The sequence below is a fragment of the Rhinoderma darwinii genome, chromosome 2 (assembly GCF_050947455.1).
Source record: "Rhinoderma darwinii isolate aRhiDar2 chromosome 2, aRhiDar2.hap1, whole genome shotgun sequence".
Lineage (NCBI taxonomy): Eukaryota > Metazoa > Chordata > Amphibia > Anura > Rhinodermatidae > Rhinoderma > Rhinoderma darwinii.
Genome location: NC_134688.1, coordinates 248,001,257 through 248,015,676, shown reverse-complemented (window position 1 = coordinate 248,015,676; position 14,420 = coordinate 248,001,257). Strand labels below are relative to the sequence as shown.

The 14,420-nt window shown below is 45.5% G+C and overlaps 1 protein-coding gene across 6 annotated transcripts in view; it reads left to right on the top strand.

Annotated features, from left to right (window-relative positions):
- The window catches only part of LOC142742856 (uncharacterized), a 285,274-nt gene that overhangs the window by 69,138 nt on the left and 201,716 nt on the right, over window positions 1–14,420 (top strand). For all 6 annotated transcript variants that reach the window (XM_075853027.1, XM_075853028.1, XM_075853025.1 and 3 more), the window contains exon 7: window positions 4,282–4,492. In XM_075853027.1, the coding sequence (XP_075709142.1) occupies window positions 4,282–4,492 (211 nt within the window). The remainder of the gene's footprint in view (window positions 1–4,281; window positions 4,493–14,420) is intronic.

Sequence of the window (14,420 nt, the reverse complement as noted above, 5' to 3'; positions counted from 1 at the left end):
AGAGTGCGTTCCAAACTCCGCAGCTGGCAAGCCCAGCTTCTCCAGGCAAGACCTGAAGACCGCTGGAAACGGGTGAGAGAGAGGCCATTGGCGTGTACCAAGTATTGCAGTCCTGAAGGCCTCCGGGACCCGAAGTCCCAGATGGCTGATACAGGACTCGTGTCCCACCCTACCCAGCCAAGTGACAACCATTCGTCTTTAACCATCTGGTCCGTTTTGGATTTACAATGCAAATGGGCCGCCGCATGTCACGCGAGACATGTTCCTTTTTCCAACCCTTCAACGCCTGGCGAACTACAAATTCTTTCTTGACATCTCGGACACCCCACAATTTCAACATAAAAGCTACCCCAACCAAAAACTTGTTCGCCACTGAGGGGCTGCTGCCCACCTGCCACAAATGGGTCAGTAAATCCAACGTGATGTCAAGATGCCTGCCTGCATCACTTGGGAAAACGCCGCAAGTGAATTCCAACCACTTAAACCAAGCTCGGCATTGGCTCTTCCATGTAGACGAAACCACAGAACCTTCCAGCAAGCTCACAAGTTGTTCTCGACCAGGGATCACAAGTGAGGATGGGACCCCCCTCGCTTGCTGCCTCCGGATGCAATCCCCGAAAGACCGACATCTGTGAACGAGATAAAGCATCCACTAGTCTATTGTCAACACTAGGCACATGTCTAGCACGAAACCACACATTTAGGCACAAACATATTAGAACTAAACGACGGAGCAGTGCCAACACCGGCAAAGAGCTAGAAGATAAACTATTCACTGCCTGGACTACTGCAGTATTATCAGTCCAAAAACAACAATAGGGAACAACAATAGGGAAAAGTTCCAACAGAGTGATGTTTTTGGTCAAGCCAAGGGCCTGCTAAGCAGCTAGCCAGGGCAACCTGCACCAGCGCTTATCTAAAATTGCTCCAAAACTACCAGAAGCATCGGTAAACAACTGAAAATCTACATTAGAAACCTCCCTGCCCTGACAAACTGCATGACCATTGAACGAATATAAGAAAGACCGCCATACTATGAGGTCCTCACGCATGCTCTTCGACACACTAATGAAATGCTCAGGCCTCTGGACGCCTTTCGTAGCTAAAGACAACCGACGATTGAACACCCTACCCATGGGAATAATACGATAAGCAAAGACCAAGAGGCCCAAAAGGGACTGTAGCTGCTTATGGGTTACCTTTTTTGACTCAGCTACTTGCTCCACCTGAGGCTCCAAATCCACTAGCTTCTCATCAGGCAGTCTGAGTACCATTTCCCGGGTATCGATCTCAATACCCAAGAAAGACAAAACCGTAACTGGGCCCTCCGTCTTCTCTTCAGATACGGAAACTCCGAAACACAACATCAGCTTCCCAAACACACTCAATAACATAGCATAAACTCCAGAGTCGCTTGGACTTACAAAAAGGAAATCATCCAAATAGTGTATGATTGAAGACATGTCTGTCTCAAAATGCACTACCCATTCTGGAAACCAAGCAAACCTCTAGAAATAACAGGAAATAGAACAGCCCATCGGGAGACACATATCAACATAAAACAGCCCATCCAGGCAACAACCTAATAAATGAAAACAATCCGTGTGGACCGGCAGTAAACGAAAGGCAGATTCAATGTCGGACTTCGCCAATAACGCCCCGGGACCTGCGCTACGAACTAAGTGCACCGCTACATCAAAGGATGTGTACGACACCGCCGCCTCATCTTTAGATATCCCGTCATTGACCGAGCCCCGCAATGGTGAATCATCCTAAACTTCCCAGTACCTTTTTTGGGGACCAAGCCAAGAGGGGAGACCAAGTTTGGGTAAAGAGGCTCCTCAAAGGGGCCAGCCACACTGCCCCACGCAACTTCTTTAGACAGTTTTTCCCTGACCAATTCAATGTTATCCCTAGCTGATTTTACGTTATCTGACAAAAGCATAACTGACGACTCTTCGAAAGGAATAACGAAACCCACGCTAAAACCGTTAGCGAGAGCCTCAGCCTCCTGTCTCCTGTGGTACCGCTCCAGCCATGGCCCCATCGCGAGGACGCTCACTGGCATTCTCTGCTGCGCCGGAGGGGGAACCTTTAACAGGCTGGTTGCTCCTGCGGAAGCATTGAAGTGCCGCGTGAGCGCCCCCACAAATGGAGCATTCATGACGGAACTTGCAGGTTGCAAAGAACCTGCAATATCCTTTATTGTAAAGCCAACAGACTCCCGTATGGCGTGCGGCCGCGGTCCCAGAAGCTGTTCCTGAACTCGCGGCGCCACTGGGAAAGGGTCTAGCCTACTTCCCACTCTGCACTAGAATCAGCTGCGACCTTACATCCGTTGCCTTTGACAACCAACCAATCTCAGGCGACAAAGCCAAACGCCGACAAAATTCTTTGTCGTAGTGCCACCATGCCGCACTTCCGTGCAGCCTGTGGGTGCTACAGATGGTATCGAAGTATTCGAACAACTCCGCGCCCTTTTTAGGGTGTTGCTGACACACTATATGCGCCAGGGTAGCAAAACCCTGGAGCCAATTGCCAAAGGTTTTGGCAACATTCACCTTTTTATCAGAGCCCTCCCACGAACTACCCCATGCACAGACGCCACTGCCCCTGCCATCTCACCTCTTCCCAGATGTAGAGGAGGTGCAGGGACAAAGGTTAGGGGCGCCGCGTTGTAGTCCGCACCCTGTGCGCGTGCCTGGCCCATGCGCAGGCCTCATGGTAGGCCACCATGGCGGCCATGTTCTCGGGAGCAGCCTCACCCCTGAACAGCGTGGCGGGCAGGTAGAAGACTCCTCATGTGCCGCCCGTCAGACGACTACGTCCGGCCGACAGCAAGGTCAGTAGGGGAGCCGCGTGAGGCATGAGGGGGAATGCCAGAAGTATGCGGCGGGGCAGGGGAAGGGGGAACTACCTTGTCTGAGGACGAGGAAGACAAGGCAGGCCGGGCCCGACCTGTGGGTCTCGCAACGCTGGTGGGGAAGCGGCCCCTGAAGAAGGGGACTGGGGCTTTAAACGAACTGGAGGGCGGGTGATGCATTGCGGCCTACCTCTGGTCTATGCAGCCGCATGTCCAGGAGCCGTTGCATCCATGTCACCATCTTTTCTTCTCAGCAGATCCTCCAGCCAGGTGGTACCTTTGGCCGCCACTTGCTGCAGGAGCTCATCAGCCATGCTGGAAAAAGGAAAGAGACAGAAGTCAGCAAAGCAAATCTCCTCACCACACAGAGTGTCACTACGAGGTGTTACTTCACACTGCAGCAGAAGGTAAGGGAGGGCTGTGCCTTTGAACTCAACCCTATAACCCGTATAGCCACTCCTCCTTTAACTCCTTAGCCCAATCACGCTCCTGGGCATTTTTTTAACTTATTCACCCCTCCTTCTCCTCTTTCCTGCAGTCCCTGAAGCTCTCCCTATGCGGTTCAGCTTCTCCATGAAGTACATGCTGAATGTTCCATTGACCACTTGGTGACTGGTAACCTACAACATCCATGACTATCTGATTCCTGTATTCTAACTGTAGCACTAACCACTATGGACAGCATAGTAAATATTCCACTGAGCATGTGACAACTGAAAGCTTATCAATAACCACTGTACCACTACCAGGGACCAGATGCTAAACATACCATTACACCATGAAATCAACAGACTATATTTAAGACCACCCACTACTATGTAACCCACAAGGGGTACTTTACACTAGTGCTTCTTAAACTGTGAGACATGCCTCACTAGTAACACTTTACTCCAGTTTTTGGTGAGATCAGCTGAAGCAGTTTTGACGGAAACTATCATATTTTACACAGGCCTTTTTGCACCTATCTCTAGTTCTCGGGTTCACATCTATCTCCTGAATGGGGTCACTGGACCACCATCCTGCCTGGTGAATTGGAAGGTGGCCGCCGCATCCAGGTGGAGAATGCATGAGGATAGGCAGCTCTCTCCATTCATTCCTATAGGAGTTACGGAAACAGCCAAACAAGTGGCTGTCCCCAGTTCTAGAGATACAGTTGGTGAGGGTCTCAGAGCTGGGACATCCTGTTGGATATACCACAAATGTTTCAGTTGGGAATACCTTTTTAAGTAAAATGCATTGATGGGAATGATCTCCTATAGTATTAGTGTATGGCATAATAAAGCTACCTTAGTTATTGTATTACTCTAAATTTTACATGTAGAGATATTGATTTATTGGAAAACAATCTAAAACCTATATTGCTATTCTGGTATACTTCAATTTATATAATGTATTTGATGTGATCCTTTCTCCCGTAGGAGTTTCAGGGCATCAGATAAAACCTCCAAGTTGTGCTGGGGCTGAAGTGCTGGGTAATTCAATCTCTGCAATCATTTCATTAGACTCAAGTACCATGACTTCAGTCTGCGATAGACTTAATGGACACCTTCTTCCCAGAGCTCTCAGACGGTTTATATGGATGGAGAAACTTCTAAGGTCTGAAAAGAATTTCAAAGAAGAAAATATAAAGTAAGCTTCATATAATCAGATTGCAAAGTATTCATTTCAATAAATACTATCAGAGTAAATCTAGTATTATCAATGGTGAACCTGCACCCTGCAGATATTTTTCTTGCATTAGCTTGACCCTTTCACACACAGCGTTTGGCAGCGATTTTCGCTGCATTTTTTTGCTTCTTTTTTTTCAGGCTAAAATCCGGCAGCTAGATAGTAGTTAGTCTAATATAAAATAATATAAAAGTATGAAGATGTCTGCATATATAGTGTTTTGGCTTTTGCAGTTTTAGTGGTGTTTAAGATCCGTGGCATTTCTACCAAAACGCAGCATGCTGAATGTATGGCGTTTATTAGGCAGTTTTCTCCATAGGCTTCTCAATAGAACTTCAAAAGGCATGGAAAACCATTGTACAAAATGACACAAATTAAGAAATGGCACTAAAACAAATGTAAGAATGACATTAAAAAAAAATGCCTTAAACTGCAGATGATCTTTACATGAATTTAACCCGTTCGTGCACCATGCCGTAAATGTACAGCGCGAAGATTGAACAGGCTCAGGAGCTGAGCCCGTGCCGTCAGCATCCAGTGTCAGCTATAACATACAGCTGACATCCTACAGCAACGACCAGGATTGGAGCTAGCTCCGATTTCAGTTGTTTAACCCCCTAGATACTCCGGCTAAAAACGACCGCTACATCTAAGGAGTTTGACAGGGGAAGAAGGCTCTCTCTGTAAGCCCATCGATGCCCCTGTGACACGCTGGCTTGGTGCCGATGTGTTGCCATGGCAGTAGGGGGCGTAACGAAGGCCCCAATGTCTGCCATGGACAGAAGCCCATTAGGTTGTTCCGGCGTGCATAATATTAGGACCTGACAGGCATAATTCACTGCAATACATAGGAAGCGCAGTGTATTATGCAAGTTGATCAAAGGATTGCACCTGTAGTTTTCATTGGTACCACTTTTTGATCACTTTTTATTCTGTTTTGTTTGTGAGGCGGGATGAATAAAAAATAGAAATTCTAGTATTACTTTTCTTAAAAAATTAGCTGAAAAACCATTCAGACATTGCCCTGTGCTGCAGGTTTTTTAATCCGCAGAATGTCAATTTATGCTACGGAATTGCTGGTTTTCTGTTGTGAGTTTACTCCATTGAATTCAATAGGAGGTAAAATCCGCAACAAATCGCGATTGTTTTGAAAATGCTCCATGTTGAAAAAGCTGTTATTCCGCTGCAAAACTCGTAACTCAGAAAAAGTTTATACTAACCTAGATCTCTATACTTTAACTACGGCCCCGGGTAAGTATAAGGTTTTTGGTTTTTTTTACCGCTGTTTTTCACATGCTGATGGGGAAAAAAAAGCGGCATGTCCTTTCTTGCTGCAGTTTCTGCCTCTGACCTCCCATTGAATCAATGGGAGGCAGAAAAACCTGCGTCGCTCATTTCCGACCGCTTTTTCGATTCGTTTTTTTCCCGCGGTCCTTTCATTCGCTTTAATGGCCACAGGTAAATTATGCAGCGGAAAAACGCTGCAAAAACCACGGAAAAAAAGTGCAGGCAGTTGAAAATCAGATTTTTTTTTTCTGCCTGCTAAAAACTCCTCATGAACAGGGTCTTTTAAAGTATTTCTACCTACAGCAGCATCTCATCATCATGTCTGTCAGTGTCTGTGAGGAGCAGCTCTTACATTCTTCTACCTGTCTCCTCTGTGTGTTGTGTGTGTGTTTTTTTTCTATACTTAACTTTATTAACAACATGACAACATCTCAGACAGGCAGCCATTTTATAAACATCTATAGACCGTAAATACATGCATGGTGAAGTAATTGTTCATCATTATTCCACCATTCATCCTACTCACATAGCCCATGTTTTCCCAACACATTGTGTGTGTGTGTGTGTGTGTGTGTGTGTGTGTGTGTGTGTGTGTGGGTGGTGGGTCGCATGACTGGCGCCATGTTTAGTCATATTCCGTTCGCCTGTGGATGCATTACACAGGACTAATCTGTGGGCTATACCATTCCACTGTGATAGGGGCCTCATGCAATGATATAAGAAAGGTATGTGAGCCGAACTTCTAACACATGTATATTAGAAAACTGTATAGTTTCCTATTTTACAAAAAAGTAAAAAAATAAATAAAAACTCGACAACCCCTTTAACTTATACCCCGGGAAGCAATCGGGGCAGAATAGGGTAACAAGTCACCAACTGCTTCAGGCAGCAGCGTGGCAGGACTCTACCGGTCTACAGTATGGGTAGCATTTTTATACCCCAAGACAGGCAGACTTCATTTTTACTTAAAGAGGCTCTGTCACCAGATTCTCAAACCCCTATCTCCTATTGCATGGGATCGGCGCTGCAATGTAGATAACAGTAACGTTTTTTGTTTTTTTAAAAACGTTCATTTTTGGCCAAGTTATGAGCTGATTTATATATATGCAAATGAGGTTTGAAATGGACAACTGGGCGTTTTTTTTTCGTTATGTCCAACTGGGCGTGTATTGTGTTTTTAACTGGACGTGTTTACATGTATAACGCTGACCAATCAGTGACTAGTCGGCATCATACACTCATCTCCATTGATTTACACAGCAGCGATGTGCAGCCGCATACACAGAGATTAACGTTAATCAAGTGTCCTGATAATGAATACACATGATCATCCAGCCTGGACGTCATGTGTATTCAGAATCCTGACACTTCTGACTCTTTTCTTTGAGATTTCTAGCAAGTGAAACGAAATCTCGTTTATCTCCGTAATCTCGCGAGATTTCGCTTCCCTTGCCGGAGTCTCACAGAAAAGATTCAGAAGTGTCAGGATTCTGAATACACATGACGTCCAGGCTGGATGATCATGTGTATTCATTATCAGGACACTTGATTAACGTTAATTTCTGTTTATGTGGCTGCACATCGCTGCTGTGTAAATCAATGGAGATGAGTGTATGATGCTGACTGGTCACTGATTGGTCAGCGTCATACACGTAAACACGCCCAGTTAAAAACATAATACACGCCCAGTTGGACATAACGAGAAAAAAAACACCCAGTTGTCCATTTCAAACCTCATTTGCATATATATAAAATAGCTCATAACTTGGCCAAAAATGAACGTTTTTAAAAAAAAAAACACGTTACTGTTATCTACATTGCAGCGCCGATCACATGCAATAGGAGATAGGGATTTGAGAATATGGTGACAGAGCCTCTTTAAAGCCAACCAATAATATTAAATGTCACATCTCTAAGTTACTGCTTCTTCTGTAAAAAATGTATCTAATTTAAGGAGAAGTAGCAAATTAATATCTCTTCATGGCAATACTCGTGGCTGAAAACAGCGAGCAATAGCTTATCGTGTGCTTTTCTTAAGCAGTTTGCAGTTTCTTCTACGTATATAATAATAGCATACAAAATGGAACACTTGGTATATGTACTCCACTATGCCAAAGGAAGGGCCTTCTAGACATATGTTGATGGCAGCCCTTGCGGCCTCTGTTAGGCAACTTGCTGCCATAGCAACCATCGGTAACTCATGATCGCAGTGTGGGGTTTGATGACCATGGGTACACAAAGGGAGACTACTTCCTGTTTACACAATTTAGTGCTCTGGTCGCTAGTAATCACTGCATCTAAGTAGTTAAACGGTCGGCATCAGAGTTCATTGCCACAGCCCCTTCTGGACATTTTTCTTGTCAGGCAAAAACAGATATCTATTAAAAAAAAAGATACATTTTTGCTTTATTCACTTCATAGAGGGACCCTCCTCTATGAGCCAGAGTGAAGAGCCACTAACAAGTCAGGGGCGTAGCTAGGGGGGGCAGGCGGGGCATGTGCCCCGGGCGCAGTTCAGAAGGGGGCGCCAGCGCCCACTCCTCCACTATAATTGTACCTGTGTCGCAAGGACACAGGTACAATTAGAAGCAATGAATGACCGGGCACGTTCCGTGCCCGGCCATTCAGCGCCTTTCCACGAATGAAGCGACTGGTACCTTTTGTACCAGTGACGCTTCCGTCGATGAAAGGCGCTGACTGACTGACAGGGAAAGTCATCCTGCCCAGCCAATCAGCGCCTTTCATAGACGCCGCATTCAACCCCCTGGAGACCTGCGCAGAAGAGAGCAGGTCTCCATGGCTGCCGGACGGCGTGGGAGCGGGAATAAGGTGAGTTTGAATAGTTTATTTTTATTTTTAATTGTAATAAAAGTGTGGCTGTATCTGCGGGGGGGACTTTGTCTACTCGCGGGGGGCTTTATCTACGGGGGGGGTGTCTATCTACAGGGGGTCTATATCTACAGGGGGTGGGCTATATACAGGGGGACTATATCTACAGGGGGATCATATCTACAGGGGGACCATATATACAGGGCTGGGCTATATACAGGGGGACTATATCTACAGGGGGTGGGCTATATACAGGGGGACTATATCTACAGGGGGGGGCTATATCTACAGGGGGGCTATATCTACAGGGGGCTATCTACAGGGCGACTATATACAGGGGGGCTATATCTACAGGGGGGGCTATCTATGGAGCACCATATACAGGGGTGCGCTATAGCTACAGGGGGGCTATATAGTATATAGCCCACCCCTGTATATGGTGCTCCATAGATAGCCCCCCCTGTAGATATAGCCCCCCTGTATATAGTCGCCCTGTATATAGCCAAGCCCTGTATATAGCCCAGCCCTGTTTATAGCCCACCCCTGTAGATATAGCCCAGCCCTGTAGATATGGTCCCCCTGTAGATATCGTCCCCCTGTAAATATGGCCCACCCCTGAATATAGTCCCCCTGTAGATATAGCCCACCCCTGTATATAGTATCCCACAAATAGCTCCCCCTATAGTGCTCCACAGAAAGCCCACCCCTGTATATAGCCCCCTTGTACATATAGCCCACCCCTGTATATAGTGCTCCACAGATAGCCCACCCCTGTATAATCTAGTGGAGCACTATATACAGGGGTGGACTATATGTGGAGCACTATATACAGGGGTAGGCTATATCTACAGGGGGGCTATATACAGGGGTGGGCTATCTGTAGAGCACTATAGGGGGAGTTATTTGTGGGGCACTATATACAGGGGTGGGCTATATGGGGGCACTATCTACAGGGGGCTCTATGGCAGGCACTATCTACAGGGGGCACAGTGTGTGTGTGTGGGACACGGTGTATGGTGCTATTATAATTAGAGGTGCAGTGTATGGCGCTATTATATTTAGGGGTGTAGTGTGTGGTATAATGATAACTTTATATTTATTTATAGGTGCAGAAATGTTGGTAAAGTGAGAAGCTGAAGACATGTGAGCAGCAAACTGCAGAAATGGGCTGTGACCGGGAGAAGTCATCATAGAGGTCTGGACCGGAGAAAAATAACTAGAATCTGAGACGTCACCGGTGAGTCACTTAATGTAAATGTTTATTCTGCCTGTAATCAGTACTGTAGTCACTGTATGATCTGCAGCGAGATGATGGGTGGTGTGATTATAATATGATTTATTTTTGGTGAAAACACATCTCCCAGCATATCCTTACCATTGTTTTGGCCATGCTGGGAGCTGTAGTTTTACACCGCACATACCTATACGGCAGGGGTTGCACTAAATTGAGCTGTATTTGTTCTGGGGCTGTATATATGTACTGAGCTTGGTTCTGGTGTTGTGTATAGAACCATATTGCTTGTACAAATGTTTTTATGCTCGCGTTACATAAAAAGAAATGACACGTCGATTGGTAGAGAAAACAAACACGGCGAGGGGGAAGGAGATGTCGGGAAAGAGGTTGGGGGGGGGGGGGGGGCGCCATACTGAATCTTTGCCCCGGGTGCTGGAGAACCTAGCTACGCCTCTGAACAAGTATTACATGGAAAACCATTTATTTGATGGATGCATGTAATACTACACCCCCCCTGTAGCATTTACTGCAGGGGGAAATGAACAGCCAACCGCAACTTTCCCCGGCAAGTTAAAATTCTTTAGGGCGGATTCACACGAACGTCAGCGTTTTGCGCGCGCAAAAGGCACTTGACAGCTACGGGTGTCAGCCCTGTATGATGCGCGGCTGCGTGCTTTTTGCGCAGCCGCCATCATTATGACACTCCGTTTGGATGTTTGTAAACAGAAAAGCACCACGTGCTTTTCTGTTTACATTCATTCTTTTACTGCTGTTGCGCGAATAACACGCATCCCACGGAAGTGCTTCCGTGTGGTGCGCGTGATTTTCATGCACCCATTGACTTCAATGGGTGCGTGATGCTCGAAAAACGCAGAAATATAGAACATGTCGTGAGTTTTACGCAGCGGACTCATGCTGCGCAAAACTCACGGACGGTCTGTACTGCCCCATAGACTTGCATAGGTCCGTGTGACCTGTGTGAAAACCACGCAGGCTGCATAGACGCAAATCACGTTCGTGTGAATCCCCCCTTAGGGTCAGTTCACACGTGGTGTAAATACTGCGGACTTTCCACAACGGAATTCGTTGTGGAAAATCTGCAGCATAATACAGCAGCAGCAAAGTGGATGAGATAGAACAAATCTCATCCACACGCTGCGTAAATACTGAACGGAAAATATGCTCATAAATTGACATGCGTTGCGGAATTTTATTCCGCAGCATGTCAATTTTATTTGCGTAAACGCTGCTTCTTTGTTGAAGGTTTTTCCCATTGAATTCAATGGGGAGGTAAAATCCGCAAATAGCAGTTGCAAAGAACGCAACTCAGGAAAAAAATATCTTATACTTACCCAGAAGTTTGTGTTTCTTCCTCCAGGCCGGCCTCCTGGGATGACGCTTCATCCCATGTGACCGCTGCAGCCAATCACAGGCTGTAGTGGCAGTCACATGGTATGAAATGTCATCCCAGGAGGCCCGGCCTGGATGACGTCAGGGGGCCGGCCTCCTGGAATAACGTTTCATCCCATGTGACCACCACTGCAGCCAATCACAGTTTTGTGCGGTTTTTCAACAGGAATTCACTGTGGCCACCGGGGCGGATACGCAGTGTAACTTTACGCAGCGTATTCGCCCCGTGTTAACTCAGGCTTAGGGCATGTTCAGACGTTGCAGAATTTTTCAAATGTTGCTGCAAATTCGCGCCAATTACACAACGAATCTGCAGCAACATTTGCATATTTGACAGGTAATTCAGACCTTGTGCATATTACAGTGGACTTGCTGCAGATTTCAGCCTTTGCATCACAAAGGCTGAAATATGCAGTGAAAATCCGCTGCTTCTCCACAACAGACTCTGTATGTTGCGGTGTGCCTAAATTCTGCACTGTTATTTTCCGCAATGTCTCAACAAAGCTACCAAAAAAGGTATAGATACCAATGGAAAAAACGGCTGCTACAGATTTCCACTGCGGACTGTCCACAGCGGAATTCAACAACAATTCCGCCATGTCTGTACATGCCCTTAAAGGGAGTCTGTCAGCAGTTTTGAGTTCTCAAAACTGCTGACCGCACTATATGCAGGGTGCAGCATAACCAGACCTATGTTGTCAGTCATGCAAGTTGCATGACCAAGACATCTCCGTTTTGATGTCCCCGATGCTGCAAGTGCCACTCTTTGGACGCTACAGCCGTAACGTAAAGCAATCAGGAAACTGCTATCAGAGGGGAGGGGCTGGCAGCATCCAGTGCAGAGAGCGGTGAGCATTAAACATGAAGAGGCCGCCTCCATGGCACTTGCGATACCCTGTACATAGCGTGTCAGCAGTTTTAAGGACTCAAAACTGCTGAAAATTTACTTTTAAGTGTAAATGGTCTTTAAATTAAAGATAATAACGTTACAATGTGACTGTTCTCCGTTTTTCTGGCTGCGGTTGTTTCTGTAAGTTTGTGTCTCATTCTGTAAATGCAGTAGGTAAAATATAAGAATTTAGATAAATGGACCATAAATCGAATAAAACCTATTTATTCTACCCTTGGAAAATCCAATGACGGTAATATCAATGTCACTTAGTTCAGTATCTTAGATAGATAGACTGATGCAACAAAAAAACATGTAAAGCCGACATTTGTAGTCACAAATCAAATTACCAACAAGATGACAGGGATGACTTTGACCTTTTGATAAAAGAAACAGCGGCAATCTGGAGTATGCTGTTGTTCAAATTGCAGAAGATATTCCCCACTTTTTCTTCTGTGCTGAAATGCTGCCTGCGAGTCTTTTGTCATTCCCTAAGGAACCGTTTTTCCAGGAATACAATTTCAACATCATCTGAATATGATTATCTATTTCTAAGGAACCTCCTTCAATCTATAGATAGGATTTCCAAGAATCACTGCATTTTCAAGGTATGGTGATTGGATAACTTACACCATTAAAGAAGAATCATATTTATGTGCGAACAAAACACAAGCACTGACACGTTGTTTCAAGGTGCGTTACATATTATAACATCTGAAAGCCACTATCCATTTCATTGTGCTGCAGCAGATTCAGCACTGTCTGTTTATTAGGGTATGTTCACACGGTTTAGCAAAATACGTCTGAAATTACGGAGCTGTTTTCAGGCGAAAACAGCTCCTGAATTTCAGACGTTTTTGCAAGTACTCGCGTTTTTCGCGGCTTCTTTTACGGACGTTATTGGAGCTGTTTTTCAATGGAGTCAATGAAAAACGGCTCCAAAAATGTACCAAGAAGTAAAAAGTGCACTTCTTTGACGCGGGCGTATTTTTACGCATCGTCTTTTGACGGCGACACGTAAAATTACACCTCTTCTGCACAGAACATCGTAAAATCCATTGCAAGCAATGGGCAGATGTTTGCAGACGTAATGGAGCCGTCTTTTCAGGCGTAATTCAAGGCGTAAAACGCCCGAATTACGTCTGAAAATAGGCCGTGTGAACATACCCTCACACGTCATGGTCAAGAAAAAACCTTTGTCTCGAAGAGGAGAAAAATACATTGTGGTAGCTGTTTTTTTAGTTAGGGAATACATGGCATGTATTGTCTTGTGTTCATTATAAATACCTACTGATTGTTTTATTTGTGTTTAGTTGACTTGGACTTTTTTCACACAATGCAGCCCATGGCCGCCCAAACCGCACATCATTTTAAAAATCACTTAAAGGGAATGTGTTGCCAGAAAAACATGTTTTTTTTTTAAAAATTAAACATTTAGTGTGTGGGTGATTAAACATTGTTCAAATTTTTTTTTTTTTGTTTGGCACGAGCCAGGAAATATTATAAATTATTTCTAATTTATAATACTACCCATTTTTGGCCACTAGATGGGGCTGTTCCCAAATTGCAGCATTGCAACATTGGGTTAAAAGCCCTCGCTCTAGTGAGCTCTCAGCATCCCCCCCTCCTTTATCCTGGCTAGTGCCGGGATAAACGAGGGGTTTGAAAGGTTTAACCTCCTACACTGTGTGTCGCCATTTTTTGAGGTAACCCACAGTGTAGTAGGTTTACATACAGTAGTAAACACACACAAACACTAACATACATTGAAATCTCTTACCTGCTCCTGCCGCCGCGGCTCCCTCCGGCCCGTCCGCTCCGTTTGCTGCCGCTGTTCCATGTGCACAAGTCCGGAAGCCGCGACCGGAAGTAGTAATATTACTGTCCGGCCGCGACTTCCGGTCCACAGGAAAATGGCGCCGGACGGCGCCAATTTCGAATAGGACTGTGTGGGAGCGGCGCATGCGCAGTTCCCACACAGACGCCGTACACGGCAGTCAATGGGACGGGAGCCGTTCGCAGTCCCTATGGGACTGTGGCTGCCGTATTCCATGTCTGTGTGTGTCGTTAATCGACACACACAGAAATGGAACAAAAAATGGCAGCCCCCATAGGGAAGAAAAAGTGTAAAAATAAGAAACAGTAAAACACAAACACACAAATGAATATAAACGTTTTTATTAAAGCACTAACATCTTTAACATATAAAAAAATTATTTGCGATGACACTGTTCCTTTAA